Source organism: Piliocolobus tephrosceles, chromosome 4 (assembly GCF_002776525.5).
Source record: "Piliocolobus tephrosceles isolate RC106 chromosome 4, ASM277652v3, whole genome shotgun sequence".
NCBI classification, from domain to species: Eukaryota; Metazoa; Chordata; class Mammalia; order Primates; family Cercopithecidae; genus Piliocolobus; species Piliocolobus tephrosceles.
In genome coordinates this window covers 56,618,495-56,637,854 of record NC_045437.1, presented here as the reverse complement: position 1 = coordinate 56,637,854, position 19,360 = coordinate 56,618,495, and the positions used below count along the sequence as shown (strand labels likewise).

The following is a 19,360-nucleotide window of genomic DNA, read 5'->3' as shown; positions in this document are numbered from 1 at the left end:
TATTAGTAATATTAATAAAAGTCAGAATTAGAAAGCTTAAGCAACTAGCTTAAAGTTAGTTAGTGAAAGAAAGTTAATGGCCGAACAATATATAATATAAACAATTTATATCCGATTCTTTAAATTTTTGAAAAATTTAGATTTAAAAATTCTCAATTTTCATTCTAAAAGATTCAAACTAATACAGATATATATAGGGCAAAACATCGCCTCTTTTACTTTCCCCAACTTTTCTTGCAAAGATAACCTATGTCAGTAATTTGGTATGCAGCTTCTTACCATCTTATAATCCAGCTCTACCAATTAGTGCCTTATTAGTAATTAGTACCTTACTACCAATTAGTACCTTAACATATTAAATAGTACTCAGTATTTTTTGCAACCAAAAATATTCTGAAAATTTTGAAAAGAGCACTGGAGGATAATATAACAACATTTATGTTCATTCTAAATTTTTCCCCTATTTTTATTAAAGGAATAAAGCATAAAGTTGAAGTCTTCAATGTGTATTTAAAACAACATAAATATTTTGTTCATTAAAAAGTTTACAAAAAATTGTATTACTCTATATACATCTTATTTCAACTAGCCTTTTCCATTCAGTAGCTATGTTGTTGATAGCTAGAGTCTGTTGATAGATACTTGGATTCTGAATAACTAACGTTTTCAAGTATCCTTTAAAAACTATTATTTTACATTATGGGAGATATTTTGATGTGTATATTAGGAAAACTCTAACTGCATTCTGAAAAAATAAGTTCCTGAGATTTCCGTTCAGCAATACTTTTGAAACACAGATAAAATTACTTCCTGTCTCTTAGCTTCCTGTATCCATGGCAACCTCTGTTTTACACATTGACTGTAAAGGAACCAATGTGAAGAGTGGTGTTTCCTGAGCAAACGGTGACTTAAAAAAAAAAAAAGTGGTGGGGTGGAGGTTAGCAATGCCACAGAACAAAATGGAGTTTAGAAATGTCGTTCTTCAGATTTAAAAAGAAAACCTTTACTGAATCAGCTGAGTGTTAATAATACGAATTTCCTTTTCTTGGTAAGATTATTTACTTAAATATGAACTTTTAGTTGACATGAAAAATAGTTTTGTGAAAAACTAATTTAGAGTTTAATTGTTCTGTAGTGAATTTGTATTTTCGTAAATTATAATGTTATTTGATATTAGACTTTATGTTGTTAAAGGGACATATTAAATTCAAAGATTCTCATTCCTACATCATTTGTCACCTATGTTGTAATCATTTGTAATTTTTAAGTTAACTTAGCAAATGTTTCATTAATCTGAACTATTTTGTCAAGTAATGGGTTAATGGCCTGATCATGTTAATAATTCTAGAAAGTATTCCATACTCATTATTTTATGCTATTACCGTGGTATGATTTATGATAGTACTATTGGCTGATCCTAATTAAAATAGAATACAGAAGTTATAGTATTATTTAAAAAAACACATTCATGTGATGAAGTTTTGATGATTTAAAGCTTTACCTTCTCTTTTTATAGCCAATTCTGATCTGAACAGAAAAACCAAGAACAGGGATATGTGTGGATTACAGTTTTCTCTGCCTTGCCTACGACTGTTTCTGGTTGTTACCTGTTATCTTTTATTATTACTCCACAAGGAAATACTTGGATGTTCGTCTGTTTGTCAGCTCTGCACTGGGAGACAAATTAACTGCCGTAACTTAGGCCTTTCGAGTATTCCTAAGAATTTTCCTGAAAGTACAGTTTTTCTGTATCTGACTGGGAATAATATATCTTATATAAATGAAAGTGAATTAACAGGACTTCATTCTCTTGTAGCATTGTATTTGGATAATTCTAACATTCTGTATGTATATCCAAAAGCCTTTGTTCAATTGAGGCATCTATATTTTCTATTTCTAAATAATAATTTCATAAAACGCTTAGATCCTGGAATATTTAAGGGACTTTTAAATCTTCGTAATTTATATTTACAGTCTAATCAGGTATCTTTTGTTCCAAGAGGAGTATTTAATGATCTAGTTTCGGTTCAGTACTTAAATCTACAAAGGAATCGCCTCACTGTCCTTGGAAGTGGTACCTTTGTTGGTATGGTTACTCTTCGGATACTTGACTTGTCAAACAATAACATTTTGAGGATATCAGAATCAGCCTTTCAACATCTTGAAAACCTTGCTTGTTTGTATTTAGAAAGTAATAATTTAACAAAAGTACCATCTAATGCCTTTGAAGTACTTAAAAGTCTTACAAGACTTTCTTTGTCTCATAATCCTATTGAAGCAATACAGCCCTTTGCATTTAAAGGACTTGTCAATTTGGAATACCTCCTGCTGAAAAATTCAAGAATTAGAAATGTTACTAGGGATGGGTTTAGTGGAATTAATAATCTTAAACATTTGATCTTAAGTCATAATGATTTAGAGAATTTAAATTCTGACACATTTAGTTTGTTAAAGAATTTAATTTACCTTAAGTTAGATAGAAACAGAATAATTAGCATTGATAATGGTACATTTGAAAATATGGGAGCATCTTTGAAGATCCTTAATCTGTCATTTAATAATCTTACAGACTTGCATCCAAGGGTCCTTAAGCCATTGTCTTCACTGATTCATCTTCAGGCAAATTCTAATCCTTGGGAATGTAACTGCAAACTTTTGGGCCTTCAAGACTGGCTAGCATCTTCAGCCATTACTCTAAACATCTATTGTCAGAATCCCCCATCCATGCGTGGCAGAGCATTACGTTATATTAACATTACAAATTGTGTTACGTCTTCAATAAATGTATCCAGAACTTGGGCTGTTGTAAAATCTCCTGATATTCGTCACAAGACTACTGCGCTAATGGTGGCCTGGCATAAAGTAACCACAAATGGCAATCCTCTGGAAAATACTGAGACTGAGAACATTACTTTCTGGGAACAAATTACTACTTCACCTGCTGGTAGATTTTTTCAAGAGAATGCCTTTGGTAATCCATTAGAGACTACAGCAGTGTTACCTGTACAAATACAACTGACTACTTCTGTTACCTTGAACTTGGAAAAAAACAGTGCTCTACCGATTGATGCTGCTTCAATGTCAGGGAAAACATCTCTAATTTGTACACAAGAAGTTGAGAAGTTGAATGAGGCTTTTGACATTTTGCTAGCTTTTTTCATCTTAGCTTGTGTTTTAATCATTTTTTTGATCTACAAAGTTGTTCAGTTTAAACAAAAACTAAAGGCATCAGAAAACTCAAGGGAAAATAGACTTGAATACTACAGCTTTTATCAGTCAGCAAGGTATAATGTAACTGCCTCAATTTGTAACACTTCCCCAAATTCTCTAGAAAGTCCTGGCTTGGAGCAGATTCGAATTCATAAACAAATTGTTCCTGAAAATGAGGCACAGGTCATTCTTTTTGAACATTCTGCTTTATAACTCAACTAAATATTGTCTGTAAGAAACTTCAGTGCCATGGACATGATTTAAACTGAAAACTCCTTTTAGAATTATATACTTTACATGGAAATATAATGAATTATATGAGGTTAGCATTATTAAAATGTTTTTAATAATTTGTGAACCGTGTATTCATTTAGCACATATTTTCTTTGATATGTACTGTATTAAGTAATAATAGCTAACATTTCTGTGTATCAAGCACTGTGCCAGATATTTCACATTTCACATTTAATCCATGAATAGTCTTGAAAGGTGGTACTATTTATACTTTACAGGTGAGGAAACTTAGAGTTTAAGTAACTTTCCCAAATTCTCACAGCTTGTAACACTGTTTGGGCCTCTCTGACGAGCTCATGCTTTCAGTTTGATACTATATTGCTGCTGTGGTTCTAGGATTGTAATACGAAAAAAATAGACATGGTTCTTATTCTAGGTGGAGCTTGAAATTTAGAGGAGGAGATACATGGTTACTGCACAGTGGGATGATAAGTACTGTACTTAGAGATGCTGTTGAGTATAACATTTGTGGAGGTGAGAGATGGCTTTATGAAGGAAGCGACATCAAAACTGGATCATAAAGAATAACTAGAAATTAGCCCAGTGAAGAGAGCTGAGTAACACCGTGTCAGAGGGCTTAACAGAAGAAAAAATGCTGTTTTTCAGGAACTAAAATTCAGTACAGCTGGTGTCGTGAATGATGGTATGCAATTTAAAGCCCGAAAGAGAGATCAGGTGATGAAAGCTCTGTAGTTGTATGCAACTTGAGGGCAACAGAGAGCCACTGAAAGATTTTTAAGCAGTAGAGTGAAGTGATTAGATTTACCCTTTGGAAATTTGCCTTTTTCTGGAAGGAACAGTAAAACCGGAGCCCGAATTAGTTGAGTAGGAATCTGAGTTACTAATCCAGGGGAAAGATGCTAGAGGCCTGGGCCAGGATACTGGCAAAAAGGATGGATGGATCAAGAGGTACTTTGAAAGTAAAATGAACTGCCTTGGCGATTGGTTGAGGGGTGGCAGGGGAGGGAGGAGTCAAAGATGTTAGGTTTTTGGCTTAGGCAGTTTTGTGCTGTATTCACTAAGCTAAGGAATGAAAAGGAGTGGGGCAAAATAATGAGTTCAGTTTTAGACAGATTGAATCTGAAGTTCTTATTAGATCTCCAAGTGGAAATATATAGCATGCAGAAATTCAGAAGTGAGGTCTTACGGTAAAGGCCAATAATTCTTAAACTTTCATCTATCCAGTACACTGGAAGTGTATGATACACCCTTTACAGTAACAATAACCATTTGGGCGATAGGTAAGTGGGGAAGAATGAGACCTTGTAGAAGTTGGGAGAGTCCCTAGGAGATGGTAGTGCCCTTGATTAAGAATCTTTAATATAGATGGTAGTTGAAGTCATAGAAGTAATGTAATGTTTTTCTTTATTAGCATAAGTTTGTACTTGCGTAGCCCTCTGCAGAATATTAGGGATTGTACTAAGTGCCATGCCCATTGGTTCGTTAATAGTGACCTGAACCACAAATATGTATTTAAAATTTTTTCTTAAGCATTGTATCTTTCATGTTTGTGTCTCTTCTTCCTTTTCCCCAAAATTTGTTTTTTTTTAATTACTAAAAAATACAATCCTTATGAAATTAACCTGGAACATGTTATCTGGGAGTATTTAAAACAAATGATAATTATCAAGTTCATATTGTGAAATGAAAATAATTATAATAAAATGCAATACTGTTTATTCTACCAAAATACAGTGGTTCTCAAACTCAGAATCACCTGGTAGCCTTATAAAAACACAATTTGCTACCCCGACTCCTTCCTCTACCCCTCCCAGAGTTTTTTCTTTTTTAAAAAATTGTTACTGATAATATTTGTACATATTTGTGTGGTATGTGTGATATGTTGTTACATGTATAGAATATGTAATGATCAAGTCTCAGGGTGTTGGGGGTATCTATCACCTCAACTGTTTATCTTTTCTATGTGTTGGGAACATTACAAGGCCTCTCTTGTAGCTGTTTTGAAATATATAATATATTGTTGTTAACCATAGCTATTCTACTTTGCTGTTGAACATTAGAACTTATTCCTTCTATCTGACTGTATTTTTGTACCCATTAACCAACCTCTTTTCATCTTCTTCCCTGCACACAGACACAACCTTCCCAGCCTCTGGTATCTATCATTCTGTTCTCTACCTCCATGAGATCAGCTTTTTTTAGCTCCCACATATGAGTAAGAATATGTTACAATTGTCTTTTGCACCTGGCTTATTTCACTTAACATAATGACCTCTAGTTCTATCTTTGTTGCTGCAAATGACAGTATTTCATTCTTTTTTATGGCCTGATAGTATTCCACTGTGTACATGTACCACAATTTTCTTTATCCATTTGTCAATTGATGAGCACTTAGGTTGATTGCTGATCTTTGCTATTGTGAATAGTGCTGTAATAAACATGGGAGTGCATGTCTCCATACTGATTTCTTTTTCTTTGGATAAATGCCCAGTAGTGGGATTGCTGGGTCAGATGATAGTTACAATTTTTAGTTTTTTGAGAAATTCCCATACTATTTTACATAGTTGCTGTACTAATTTACATTCCCACCAACAGTATATAAGAGATCCCATTTCTCTGCATCTTCATCAGCATCTGTTATTTTTTTTGTCTTTTTATTACTGGCCATTCTAATTGTGCTAAGATGGTATCTCATTGTGGTTTTCATTTTCATTTCAAATGCAGTCAGTGATTAGTGATGTTGAAGATTTTTCATATACCCCTGGGCCATTTGTATGTCTTCCTTTGAGAAATGTCTGTTCCTTTGCCCACTTTTTAATGGGATTATTTTGTGGATTTTTTGTTTATTTGTTTGCTGTTGAGTTATTTGACCTCCTTGTATATTCTGGATATTAGGGTCTTATTAGATGAATATTTTGCAAATGTTTTCTCCCATTCAGTGTATTTTCTGTTCACTCTTGTTTCCTTTGCCATCCAGAAGCCTTTTCACTTAATATAGTCCTAGTTGTCTATTTTTGTTTTTATTGCCTGTGCTTTTGAGGTCTTGGCTATAAAATCTTTGCCTAGACCAGTGTCCAGAAGTGTTTTCCTTGTGTTTTGTTGTAGGAGCTTTATAGTTTTAGATATTATTTTTAAGTCTTTAATCCATCTTGACTTGATTTTTGTATACAGTGAGAAATAGGAGTCCAGTTTCATTCTTCTGTATATTGATATCCAAGCTAGAGTTCTTGATTCAGTAGGTCTGGAATAGAGCCTGTGAGTTTTCAGTTTAACAAGTGTGCTGATGCTGTTGGTCTGGGACCACACATTGAGAACCACTGTGTTAATATATTTGAGAGAAAATCAGAGAGGAGCTGAAGACTAGTTTTAAGATTTATTAGCAATTGCATAAATAAAGCCCCACCAACCCCAAAGAGTTTTCCAACAATGGTTTGCTTTTCCCTGCCTGCTTAGCTGAATGCTTTTTCGGGGATTGTAATTTCAGCAGAAAATGTGAATATGTTTAAATAAATGTTATTTTTCCTAAGTAATTTGTTTTGTTATGGAAGAGCGATCTTTTTGTTTACCTCAAGAGACATTTTTAATAATGTATTTTTTTCTTTGTTGTATCCTCCCAACTCCTACAAATCCAATTATGTTTTTTCTTTAATTACTGGAAGTACTTGTTCATTGGGAAAAAATTTAAACAGTGCATAAATACATAAGGTAAGCTGAAAATTTCTCCATGCCCCAGTTCCGTACCACGGTACTAAACCATACCCTCTTAAAGATGTTCACAAGCAACACAGCTGGCTATGTGAAGTTCAGAAAAATTTATATAACAAAGTATTTTTATCTTAAAATCCCTAAATTCAAAGAAGACAGTTCAGAAGATCTATCCACATTTTTGCTTTTTGAAAATATAGCCTCTAATTGATTTAGACTCAACTGGAAAACCAATTATATTAATACCAATTTATATATGGAGCTATACTTCTACACAGTGGTATTCATTAAATGTTCATTTCGGTCTTTGCCAGCTATTACCTTTTAAAAAAAATTCTTTTTTTACTAATCAAAAGAGAGCTGGAGTAAATAGCTACTCCCTTTTAAAATATTAGCCAGCTCATATTTCACTGTTGTTTGATAGTTGTGCAGTGAAAAAACTTATTTAAGGTATAATTGAAGTGTTACAGGCATAATAGTTTTCTTGGGTACAATTTCTGTATTTCATTGTTTCACATTTTGAGCAGCCCTAAGTGAAAACCAAATGATATTCTAAATTCATATAGCTAAGGAAGCTCACCTTTCTTAAGATTTCTGTATTTCTCTACCATTTACTATAGGTTCTTATCTCTACCATTTATTAAAAGTTCTTGCTTAAAGCACTCTAATTTAGTGTGACTGTGTTTGAGGAAGAATAGAATCCATTTTTTCCATTGAGTATTACAAATTGTGATTAAAGTTTCAGGGCATAACAAAAGTAATTTGTTTTTCCCTCATAACAAATGGCAAATATTAGAAATCAATAATATTTATTTATAAACTATAAAAGTGTATGACTTTTAAATTTATAATTCCAACGTGGAATTTTAAAAACATATCTCTCATTTCTGGGATGTAAAACTGAGAACTTACTCTCAACCTCTTCCTGTCAGTGAAGTAGATATATTTGGTATCAAGCTATTGATGAGGGCTTCAGTGGTGTTGGGACAGGGACTTCAGTAGTAGTGCTCAGGAGATAGGAGAGGCTGGGCACAGCGGTTCACACCAGTGATCCCAGCACTTTTGGAAGGCTGAGGTAGGCGGATCACTTGAGCTCAGGAATTTGAGACCAGCCTGGGCAATATGGTGAAACTTCATCTCTACCAAAAATACCAAAAATAAAAATAAAAAATAAATCTGGGTGTGGTGGCCTGTGCCCATAGTCCTAGCTACTTAGGAGGCTGAGGTGTGAGGATTGCTTGAGCCCAGCGGGAGGAGGTTGCAGTGAGCCGTGATTATGCCACTGCACTCCAGCCCGGGTGACAGAGCAAAACTCAAAAAAGGGAATACCAGGTCACAGGGGGAGGAGGGGAAGGCTGATAAAGAAGACTAACATGTTCTATGGTCCTCTGGAAGTGAGAGATGCCAATGTTTGATAGCTAGAGGCCAAGTGGTCAGGAGGGTAAGGGTGGACATTATGGGAGAGTGAGGACATTATGTAGAACTTAAGTAGTGGGGAAAGAGGATCTGTGGATACCTCTTTGTTGTCCCTAAACCTTTTACTGTTCGTGGCGTCCTGTACTTTCTCATACATGAAGTTCCAGGGTTACTTTGTTGATCTACTCTGCCTCGTGGCTTTCTGGGTCTTTTGAGTAACCATTGGACAGATTTTTGTTATCTATTCTATTGTTTTGTGTATTTTGTTTTTAGGAGTTCTCCAAGTAGTAGTAGAGTTTATCCAGATCCCCCCTATACCAGTGTTAATGCATGTCAAATATTTTCCCTGTAAACACTTTTTAAAACTGTTATTGATAAATAAATCACATACAGAAGTAGACACATCTGTATAACTACCACTGAGGTCAATAAATAGAACATTCAGATGTCACACACGTGAACATTTCTTGAACCTCTAGGCATTATATAAACATTTAAGTTTTAAGCTTTGAGATGAAGGAGGACCAGCATGTAATTAGGACATTTTTACTTAATTAGCTTACCTGCACAGCAACAAATAACAGTAAAATCTCCAATATTTGTTCTTAGGCGGTGTTTAAAAAAAAAAAAAAAAAGTAGGAGAAGAAAGCCCAGGGAACCTTTTCCAAGCTTCTGACAAACAGTTTCAATGCTAGGCCTTCCTGCCAAGTTGATCCCACATGAACTTTTCCTGTTGAGACCTATTCTTTTTTGTTATACAAGTCAAACTCTTTTACTGGTCCTGTTATTGATCTCTGACCTAGAAAAATATACGTTTGGACTTAAAGTATGATGTACTCCTTTAAGAGGAAGGAGAGTGGGGTATGTGAAGCAAAACAGGCTGTTCTGTTTACCATTAGACTTTATCTAGACCCTCTCATTTCTCATTAAAATTTATATTTGACTTTTACTGGACTTACCTATGAACCCTATTTTAAGCTAGTGGAGAGAGATATGAATCAATTTTCTCAAATTCTTATCTCCTTCTTAATGATTTCACGGTTATGGAAGCAATAGTAACAAGGTAATAGGCATTTTTTTTTTCTATACTAGTGCTGTACTGTCTGAAGCATAGTTTTTTGTTCTTCTTTTTAAGTGCCCTCTACCAGTGGTCCTCAGTTTGCCGAAGCTGGTAAGCTTGTGTGGCCACACACTTTTAATGTGGGAAGCCTGGTATGTTAAAAGAGAAATGTTGGAGAAAGCAGTATGAGAGAGAAGAATGTATAGTATGCTTGCTGCTGGCCCAGATGTGCCTTGTTTCATTGCTTCTGACTCAATTCCGAGACATCTTGTGATAGATGACATTTTAATTTAGTAGAAAGTAGTTTTCTTATCCTGAGTAATATGGAGACCATACATATGTATATATATATATATATATATGTTGTCTTCCTTTTGTCTCCATTTCTTCCCATGTCTGTGGAGTTTTCACTACATGCACATAAACCCTAGCCTGTTGTTAGTTTGTATCTTTGATTTTGGGCAACCTTATTGCTTTTTTCCATATGTTTTCTATGATACACAAGTTAATACATCATTTTTATTTTTGTCTGAGGCTCTGAGGAGCACAAGTTTTTATGTTGTACTGCAGTTTCCTCAAGCTTTGGCTTTCAAAACTTCCTTATCCTCAGTTACCTGCTTCTCATCTATGAAAGCATCCTTAAACACCATCATCTAGAATTAGGACCATACTTGCAGTGTTGTTGTTGTAGTTGTAGTCTTATTATAATGCTACTGACCAGGTAAATCCAGGCTATACAATTCCTAGCAGATGGAAAGCCCCTGTGAAAGCCTGGAAACTAGAAAGTGTTAATTAATCAAAGAGAGCCCATGAAGGTGGAGAACAATGTGAGGCTAGATAAGGTCAGAGAGCTGGGCAGGAACCAGGTCATATATAGGGCTGAGTGAACTAGGATTAAGGGTTTCGATTTTTAAGCGTAATGGAAAGTTGTTGAAGGTATTAACTTTTGCTTTAAAGCAAGAAAAAGATACTAGATTTTGTAAAAGCATTCTAGTGTGCTGTATAGAGAATGGATTAGAGGAAGTCAAGAGTGGAAGTCTCCTCGTTTGGGAAAGTAGGCAGTAGTTTGAACTCTAAACTCGAGACAGATTGGCTTGTTGTACAGTGTTAGGAATATAGAGGAGTAGAAACAAGGAAAAATTTCAGAGATAAATTTGATGAATTGAGTAAATGGAAGAGTACATGAAGGGTAAAAGAAGAAAGGTCAAAACTGAATCCCTGGTTTCTAGCATGAGTCACTGGGTTGATAGAGATGCTTTTTACTCAGATAAGGAAAACAGGAAGAGAGCCTGGTTTTGATTTTCCGTTTTGTTTTTGGTTGCCTTGTTTTTGTTGGGGAGACACTCATAAGTTTGGTATTGGATCTCTTAATTTTGAGATGATTGTGAGAGTGCCGAGTGAATGAGAAAGATGCCGGTGTACTTAGGGTTCCAGAACTTAGAGAAAGGTCATTGAGCATAAAGTTTTTTGGTCAACTGTAATACCTTATTATAAAACTGTAACAAAATAGTAACTATGTGTTTATATGAAGTTGTTAATTTAATTACACATTTTTGTTTTGTTTTTGTTTTTGTTTTGAGACGGAATCTTGCTCTGTCGCCCAGGCTGGAGTGCAGTGGCTCGATCTCAGCTCACTGCAAGTTCCGCCTCCCGGGTTGATGCCATTCTCCTGCCTCAGCCTCCCGAGTAGCTGGGACTACAGGTGCCCGCCACCACGCCCGGCTAATTTTTTGTATTTTTAGTAGAGACAGGGTTTCACCATGTTAGCCAGGATGGTCTCGATCTCTTGACCTCGTGATCCACCCGCCTCGGCCTCCCAAAGTGTTGGGACTACAGGCGTGAGCTGCCACGCCCGGGCATACATATGTATTTTTAAATGTGAAATTTTGCTTCAGTGCTATTTTTTAATTTTATTCTTGATACAGTTTTATTCAAATGCTTCTTGCAAACTTTGACATTGGTGTCTTCATCGTTATCAGTCAAAATTCCCCTTTGGTCATGTAACACTGTTTTCCAGAGCATGTTATCTTCATTTTGTTCTGAGCTGTTGGCATACAAGACTTTTCCAGGAATTTAATCCCAAGCTACAATTACCTTTTCAAATAACTTCGGTAACATGAACAGAGTTGGCCTTTTTGATTTGTTCTTAAAATATATCTTCATCACCTGAGGTCAGGAGTTGGAGAACAGCCTGACCAACATGAGGAAACCCCGTCTCTGCTAAAAATGCAAAATTAGCTGAGCGTAGTGGCACATGCCTGTAACCCAGCTACTCAGGAGGCTGAGGCAGGAGAATCATTTGAACGCGGGAGGTGGAGATTGTGGTGAGCTGAGATCACACCATTGCACTCCAGCCTGGGCACAAGAGTGAAACTCAGTCTCAAAAAAAAAAAAAAAAAAAGGTATCTTCATGATTACCTTGTAATTATGTGTTTATAGCTTTATTTTCATCAGTTTCCAATATCTACAATGGTGCTGGCTCCATAATTACCAATTCTCTGATAAATTTCTTTATATCACTTAAAAAGAAAAAAAACAATTCTGTCAAGTGACTTTTTAAGTGACTACTCAATCTTTTATTCAGCTGAATTTTTTAAAATTTTTTTCCAGACAGTTCTGTACCAGTCCTTGATCATCTCCTTTCCGTGGAAGCTTAGTATGTCTTCATTGGGCATTGTTTTTTATAGCAAAATCACACAGGATGGCACTTCCTTCTCATGCCATTAAATATAGATCATTTTAGTTATTTCTTGTAGTCTTAAAGATAATGGTTTTGTTGGAGGAGGGTGGTGCTGCTGTGTGTGTGTATGCACTCAAAAAATGAAAAGAAAAAACAGGTAATCAGGGGAGTGGTTTAGTATATAAAAGCCTTTGTAAGGATCATTATGGAATGCAAAAAAAAGTCAACTTTCACTTTAAGATAGTGAATTTCAACTGTGGTTTTTTAGCTTATTTTCTTGCCAGTATTTTTCAGGGGAGCTAGATTTATTAATATACTTTTCCTTGACCATGCAGAGAATTACTGTGTAGAAAGGATGTATGTTTCCATTTAAATGACAAAAGTATTTGCCGGCTATGTCCTGGGAAATATCTACAGGGGAAAACTTTTTTTTTTTTAACTAGGTAATGGGTTTATTATATTTTTATATTTTTTAAGTGAATAAGTATTTTTAAAATATTTTCTCAGTTTTCTAATATAAAAAATATTGAGATATAATACATTTTTTAAAAGATTCTTTCGCATCTTCAACAATTTTTAAGAGTGTAAAAGGATACTGAGATGAAAAAGTGTAAGAGATTTAGAGACTGTTAACCCCCTTGTTGTTCAAATGAGAAACGGTGATGATGCTGACATTTAAGTAGTGCTCTGGCACATGTGGCAGGCCTTGTTATAAGCACTTTACTTGTGGGTACTATTATGCCTTCGTGTTACTGATAAGGCAAGTGAAGCACAGAGAGGTTAAATTGACTTGCCCAAGACCATGTAGCTAGTCACTGGTGGAGCCACAATTTGAGGCTCTGATGCTGACCACAGTTTTCTGCCACTTTCATGAGGTCTGGAAGGGTTCAGAAGGCCCCTGCCAACTGGTTACTTCACCAGCTCTTTGTGTTCTCTAGCAATTTCACAGTCACTGTGCAGGAGTCACCGAGGCCTCGAATCTGCTTTGCAGTCTTCATCCTAGATTCTGCCACCCTGAATGTTTTCAAGCATGGCCTTACAGTTGGCCTTACAAGGCCTTGATGTTTTTCAAATCTGTATGCACTTCCACTTCAACCACACATTCCTCCCTTGTGATCATGCTCAAAACTCTAATATCCTGTCTTATTGTAACTTCACATTTTCCAGTTTTCTTACTCTCTACCACTAAACTTTTTTTTTTTTTTAAGTACAATGTCTTGCTTTGTCACCCATGCTGGAGTGTAGTGGTGCCATCATGGTTCACTGCAATCTTGAACTCTTGGCCTCAAGCGATCATCTTCATATCTCAGCTGGGACTGAGTAGCTGGGACTACAGGCGTGCACTACTGCCCCCAGCTAATTTTCTTCTTTTTTTGTAGAGACAGGGGTCTCACTTTGTTGCCTAGACTAGTCTTGAACTCCTGGCTTTAAGTGACTCTTCCACCTCAGCCTCCCAAAGTGCTGGAATTACAGTCGTGAGCTGCCATGCCTGGCGTAAACCTTGATGTTCGCACTTGATGTTACGGGTTTTTCTTTTGTTTGTTTCTTCCACTTTTAACCCTATTCTCTACCTGACCCAACAGGTGACCTGTGGTCAACTCAGACTTCTCATTAATACCCTCAGCTCTTTAAACCCCTCATCCTCAAACTCTACTAGCTTTTCAAGCTTCCATGCCTGAATTGCCTGACTCAGTTTCTCCCTATGTGTATCTGCTTGGGGTGTAAAATATAGCAACTAAAAATGATAGAAGTGTACAGATTGAGACTGTTACAAATCTAGGGCATTCAACTGCAGTTGGACCTCAGTGCCACTGAGCAATCTTTTTGTCTTTGGTCAAGACCCTCTATTGTAAACATTGACCACTTGGCTCCAACTGCTTATCCACATGCCTAATACATAACCTCACCTTCTAATTCACAGAAGGAGGATAATTCAAAATGCAGGAACTTCCACTTCCCACTGTGAGCCTCCAAGGGAGTCTGTACATCTGTGTCCTGCTGCCTCATGTATGAAGATATCCTTTGTGTTCAGCCCTGCCTCTGTTACGATCTCACTTCATCCCATCTCTGGGATCCTGCTCCTTCACCCACCCCTTTGGCACCTGCACTTTCAGCTGCTCAGCCTCTGCTGGTCCATTTCCCTCAGCCAAAAACACTCCTTCAACCCTGCACTCCGTCTGGTTATTACCCTATTGTTTCTGTCCCTGGACAAGCTTCTTGAAGGAATGGTCACTCCCCTTCCTCAGCTAGAACCTGATTTATCTGATTACTTGACTTTTGGTGCTGTTGGTCACCCTCTCTTCTTCGGGGATACCACTTTCATCATCTTCCTTCTCATGTCTTTGCTCTTTTTGTATCCCCTGTTGGATTGAGCAAAGTCACCAACCTAGTCAAGTCACCCACCCAAGATGAAACCCAACAGTCATCCTAGACTCTTTCCTCCCATTTATCTTCCATAGCCAATTAGTTGCCAAATCCTGTGATGTTTACTCATTAAACATCTGTCAAACATACCCCTTTCTCTTTATTCCCGTGGCCACCAAGCCATTTCAGGCTGCTACCATCTCTTCTGATGTGGAGTGATTTTGGCTCCTCACCAACCATCATACTCCCTTATGTGGTTCTTTTTACTGCCCTGGGCAATAATGTTGCTGAAGGGCCCCCCAGAGAAGAAGTTTATACCAGAAAACAAGAGTGACCAGAAGAGGCTAAACTCACAGAAGCCAAAGAAGCAGAGTCTTCAGGAAGGGAGACCAGTGGTGTCCACCCAGCAGAGATATCTCATGAGATAAACTGAAGTGTGGCCCCTAGATTGCAAAAATGAATGTCATCTGCCCGTGGAGTAGTAGGGTCAAAAGCTGCATTGCAGTAGGCTGATGGGAGTCCTGGGAAGCCTAGAAACTGAGAGTAGCTAGAGATGACTTCTTCCAAAACATGAGCTGTGGGCTCTGTAGAAGCCCTCTGAAAAGCAGTTTCTTAGCACAGTAAGGTTGAAGTCGTCTCCAGTCAAGCCTGGAACACTGCCCTCTGGGTTTGGTCAGTATAAGGTTCTGGATTTCAGTCTTGACTCTAGCTACTAGCAGCTGTGGGGACACTCCACCATCTCAGTCTTTATTGCTTGCCAATTGTAGCTGCTTTCAGCTAAGTTTGTTCCTTGCTCAGGGGCTGTTCCAGTTGTCAGCTCTTCCTCCTCTGGTAGGGAAAGTGGAAAACTATTCTTTTAATGTTACCACTGTTGTAGTCTCTACTGTTGTAGAAATTCTGGAGTAAGACTAATAAATCAGGGCTTGTTTCTTCCTTCGACTATTTCGATAAATTGTTGTTCTTTGCTTAACCCTGTTGAATGACCTAAGCAGATAAATACAGTTAAGGGAATATTTTATCTGGTTCTGGGTTTTAGTGCCTAGAAACTTGTTTAGTCTCTTAAATTACCCTAACTTGACTTAAACTTCCTGTATTTAAAATATAATAATGTAAGAGTGACTTTAATTATTAATTAGGTACCATGTATAAATAGCATAATTATGATCTGGTTGGATCTGAGAAAATTCTAAGGTGATTACGGTTGTGATTAATTTCTGTCTTGTGATTGCTATTATGAAAAAGTGTTACATCATCAATTTTAGCTTATGTAACTGTTTTGAAAAGTTAATGGAAAATTTCGTCTGTGTTACTGCCTGCTTGGACTTTATAAAAGTCTATAAAATCTGCACGTTTATAGATTTACCCCCTAAATCTATAAAAATTAAAAAACACACACTACAATTTTTTTTAAGATTTCATTGCGATTTAATTCGAATTTGCCTAATGCCTAATGATTTTGAGCATCCTTTTAGGATGTTCACTTGCCATCTGTATATCTTCTTTGGTGAAATGTCTGTTCACGTTTTTGCCTTTTTTAAAAAAATATTTTTGTTCTGTTTCTTTTAAGAGACAGGTCTCTCTGTTGTTGTCCAGGCTGGAAAGCAGTGGCTGTTCCCAAGTGTGATCATAGTGCACTGCAGTCTTGAACTCCTGACCTCAAGAGATTCTCCCGCCTCAGCCTCCCAAGTAGCTAGGACTACAGGCTTGCACCACAGCACCTGATGCCTATTTTAAATTGAAATTGTTTTTCATCTTAATGTGTTTTCAGAGTTCTTTTTACATCCTAGGTTCAAGTCCATTACCAGATATTTGTTTTGCAAATATTTCTTCCAGATATGGCATGTCTTTCTTCTTCACAGTGTCATTAGAAGAGCAGAAATTTTTACTTGTCAATACTCAATGTCTTTATCTTTGTAGTTATAAAAGTAACATAAGGCTGTTATAAATCCAAGAATATTAAAATATTCCTTTACTATCGAATCTTTCCATCTAGTATTTAAGCATACTAATTAGTGAAAAAGAATTTTGTAATGTTATAGGCAAAGATAAACTTTTTGTTATAAGAAAATAGATTTTGAAAATTTCTTTTGTATTTCAGAACTGGAATTTCTCTTCATGTTCAAGAGGATATTTCAGGGGAAAAAAAAAAACCTGTTCTAGTACTCCAGTTAACCTGTTTTGCTTTTCTTTTATTCTAGTGTTATCCAAGATAAATTCTGTGGGATTATAAACATTTCAGTGGAAGGCCTGCATGATGTCATGACAGAAGATCCTGAAACAGGAACTTATAAAGAGTAGGTGCATTATTTAATTAATCATAATTGGATTTGGGGGATAATTAAATACATGCTGCATGATTTTTTTCACCATCACTCTTTAAGCACAGTATGAAAGTTTTATAATTCCTCTTTTATACAGAAATGTTTTTATTTGTTAATTTGCTTATAGTATTTATTGTTTGATCTTGGTATCAGCTTATTTATTTATTTATTGAGATGGAGTTTTCGCTCTTGTGTCCCAGCCTGGAGTGCAGTGGCACAATCTCGGCTCACTGCAACCTCTGCCTCCCAGGTTCAAGTGATTCTCCTGCCTTAGCTTCCTGAGTACCTGGGATTACAGGCATGCACCACCACACCTGGCTAATTTTTGTATTTTTAGTAGAGACTGGGTTTCTCCTTGTTGGTCAGGGTGGTCTTGAACTCCCAACCTCAGGTGATCTGCCTGCCTCGGCCTCCCAAAGTGCTGGGATTACAGACATGAGCCACCATGCCCGGCTGGTATCAGCTTTATTATGTTACAGCGACAACCTGAATTGAGCTGCTTTGATTTAATCATTGTTTGATGATTAAGTTTTTAAAATTTCAAATATATTTTAGCATATAAGTTTTTTTTCCTGGTATGTTCTGAGCATGCTCTTTTTTTCAACTTTGCTGTTTATAAAGCCATCTCTAGCAAATGGGAAAGATTGTCACTTGAATCATATTTTGTTGAAAAATATGGATAGCAGATATATGTTGTTGAACCTTATTAAACATATTAAGAAAATGTGTCTGATATGTCACTTAGCTTTTGAGAACACTGGAGTTTGTATGAAGTGGAAACATCAAATTTTTTGAGACTACAAACCAAAAACAAGAAAGCATTCAACGTAGGCAGGTTTTTTTCTTTTTAAGTTAATGTAAGGGTTTGTGGCTGTATTAGTCCATTTTCTCGCTGCTATAAAGAACTGCCTGAGACTGGGTAATTTATAAAGGAAAGAGGTTTAATTTAACTCAGTTTTGCAGGACTGGGGAGGCCTCAGAAAACCAACAGTCATGGCAGAAGGGGAAGCAAACATGTCCTTTTTCACATGGTGGCCGGAAGGACAAGTGCTGAGCAAAAGGGGAAAGGCACCTTATAAAACCATCTGATCTCATGAGAGCTTACTCACAAGCACAAGAACAGCATGAGGGTAACCGCCCCCATGATTCAATTACCTCCAACTGGGTCCCTCCCATGACACGTGGGGATTACGGGAACTGCAGTTCAAGATGAGATTTGGGTAGGACACAGCCAAACGATATCCATTGATATGACTGCATATGACTGTAAATTGTATACATAATATGTAACAAAGTTTACAACTATATGTGAAATGTTTAGGATATGATCAGATATTCCTTTGTCCTCTTTGGAGTATACGGTTAAGTTGAAGGGAGGACATGGCTGATAGCACAGTTAAAACACTAGTAATGAATACAGACGGTTATATCTTGTTTTGTGCAGGGAACACCAAACAGTACAATTCTGGATTTTGCTTTAATAGTAAGTCAGGGAAAGACAAAAGGCACTATGTGTTACAGTCTTCAGGGAAGGAAGTAGAACAAAATTATAACGTGTTTTAACTGGAAGAGGTGAGAGTCTGAAAGTTACTAGAAAATTTAGAAATTATTTTGTGCAGTCTCATGGCATTAAAAATCAGGATATCAAGGCTCTGAAAAGTTGGCCGGTCGCAGTGGCTTCTGCCTGTAATCCCAGCACTTTGGGAGCTGAGGCAGGTAGATTGTTTGAGGTCTGGAGTTCGAGATCAGCCTGGCCAACATGGGGAAACCCTTATCTCTACTAAAGATAACAACAACAAAAGAAGTGGAGTGACAGCAGATTTGTGGAAGAGTCAAGATGAGTCAAGGTGTCCATGTGCCAAGCTCAGCCATGAAGAAAAAGTTTTGGTTTCAAAGAGGGAGTATGTTGGAAGTAAGGAAAACAAAGCAGTTTTAGGATCCCAGCTAAAAGGCCTAGACTTGATCAAGCGTTAGTATTGATGAGTAGCTGGAACGTATCTGACCACTGGTTTCTTTTATCCGCAGAATTGTTTGGTGATTTCTTTTTACTCTGGGTGGTACTTTGCATATAGAAACACAGTTGAGAAATAAATTACCAAGAGATACACTTTTCTGTGTCTCTGTTTCTAAGAGTGGTTAAACTAGATCTCTATTAAATCTTCCTACTTTGTAATTCTGTGAATTACATAGAGTTCTATAAATTACAGTCCATGAGACTATAAGGCATAAATAAACTTTCAGAAATGCCTGCGTGAGAAACATAAAATACATACTTATGTAGCTAATTTAGATTTCAACTTCCCCTTCCTATTTATTTAAACAGTTTATTCAGAAAAGTTAATCTTTCTG

The 19,360-nt window shown here is 36.6% G+C and overlaps 2 protein-coding genes across 3 annotated transcripts in view; both read left to right on the top strand.

Moving 5' to 3' along the window:
- IPO11 (importin 11) overlaps positions 1-19,360 on the top strand; it is a 226,822-nt gene that overhangs the window by 168,242 nt on the left and 39,220 nt on the right. For both annotated transcript variants that reach the window (XM_026455698.1, XM_026455705.1), the window contains one exon: positions 16,889-16,984. In XM_026455698.1, the coding sequence (XP_026311483.1) occupies positions 16,889-16,984 (96 nt within the window). The remainder of the gene's footprint in view (positions 1-16,888; positions 16,985-19,360) is intronic.
- Positions 858-3,560, top strand: LRRC70 (leucine rich repeat containing 70). The gene is made up of 2 exons (XM_023210476.2): positions 858-1,048; positions 1,517-3,560. Exon 2 carries the CDS (start codon positions 1,555-1,557, stop codon positions 3,421-3,423), a length of 1,869 nt encoding a protein of 622 aa, XP_023066244.1. The 5' UTR covers positions 858-1,048; positions 1,517-1,554; the 3' UTR covers positions 3,424-3,560.

Coding starts and splice junctions, on each gene's coding strand:
- LRRC70 (XM_023210476.2), top strand. CDS start 1,555: ATGTGTGGATTACAGTTTTCTCTGCCTTGCCTACGACTGTTTCTGGTT.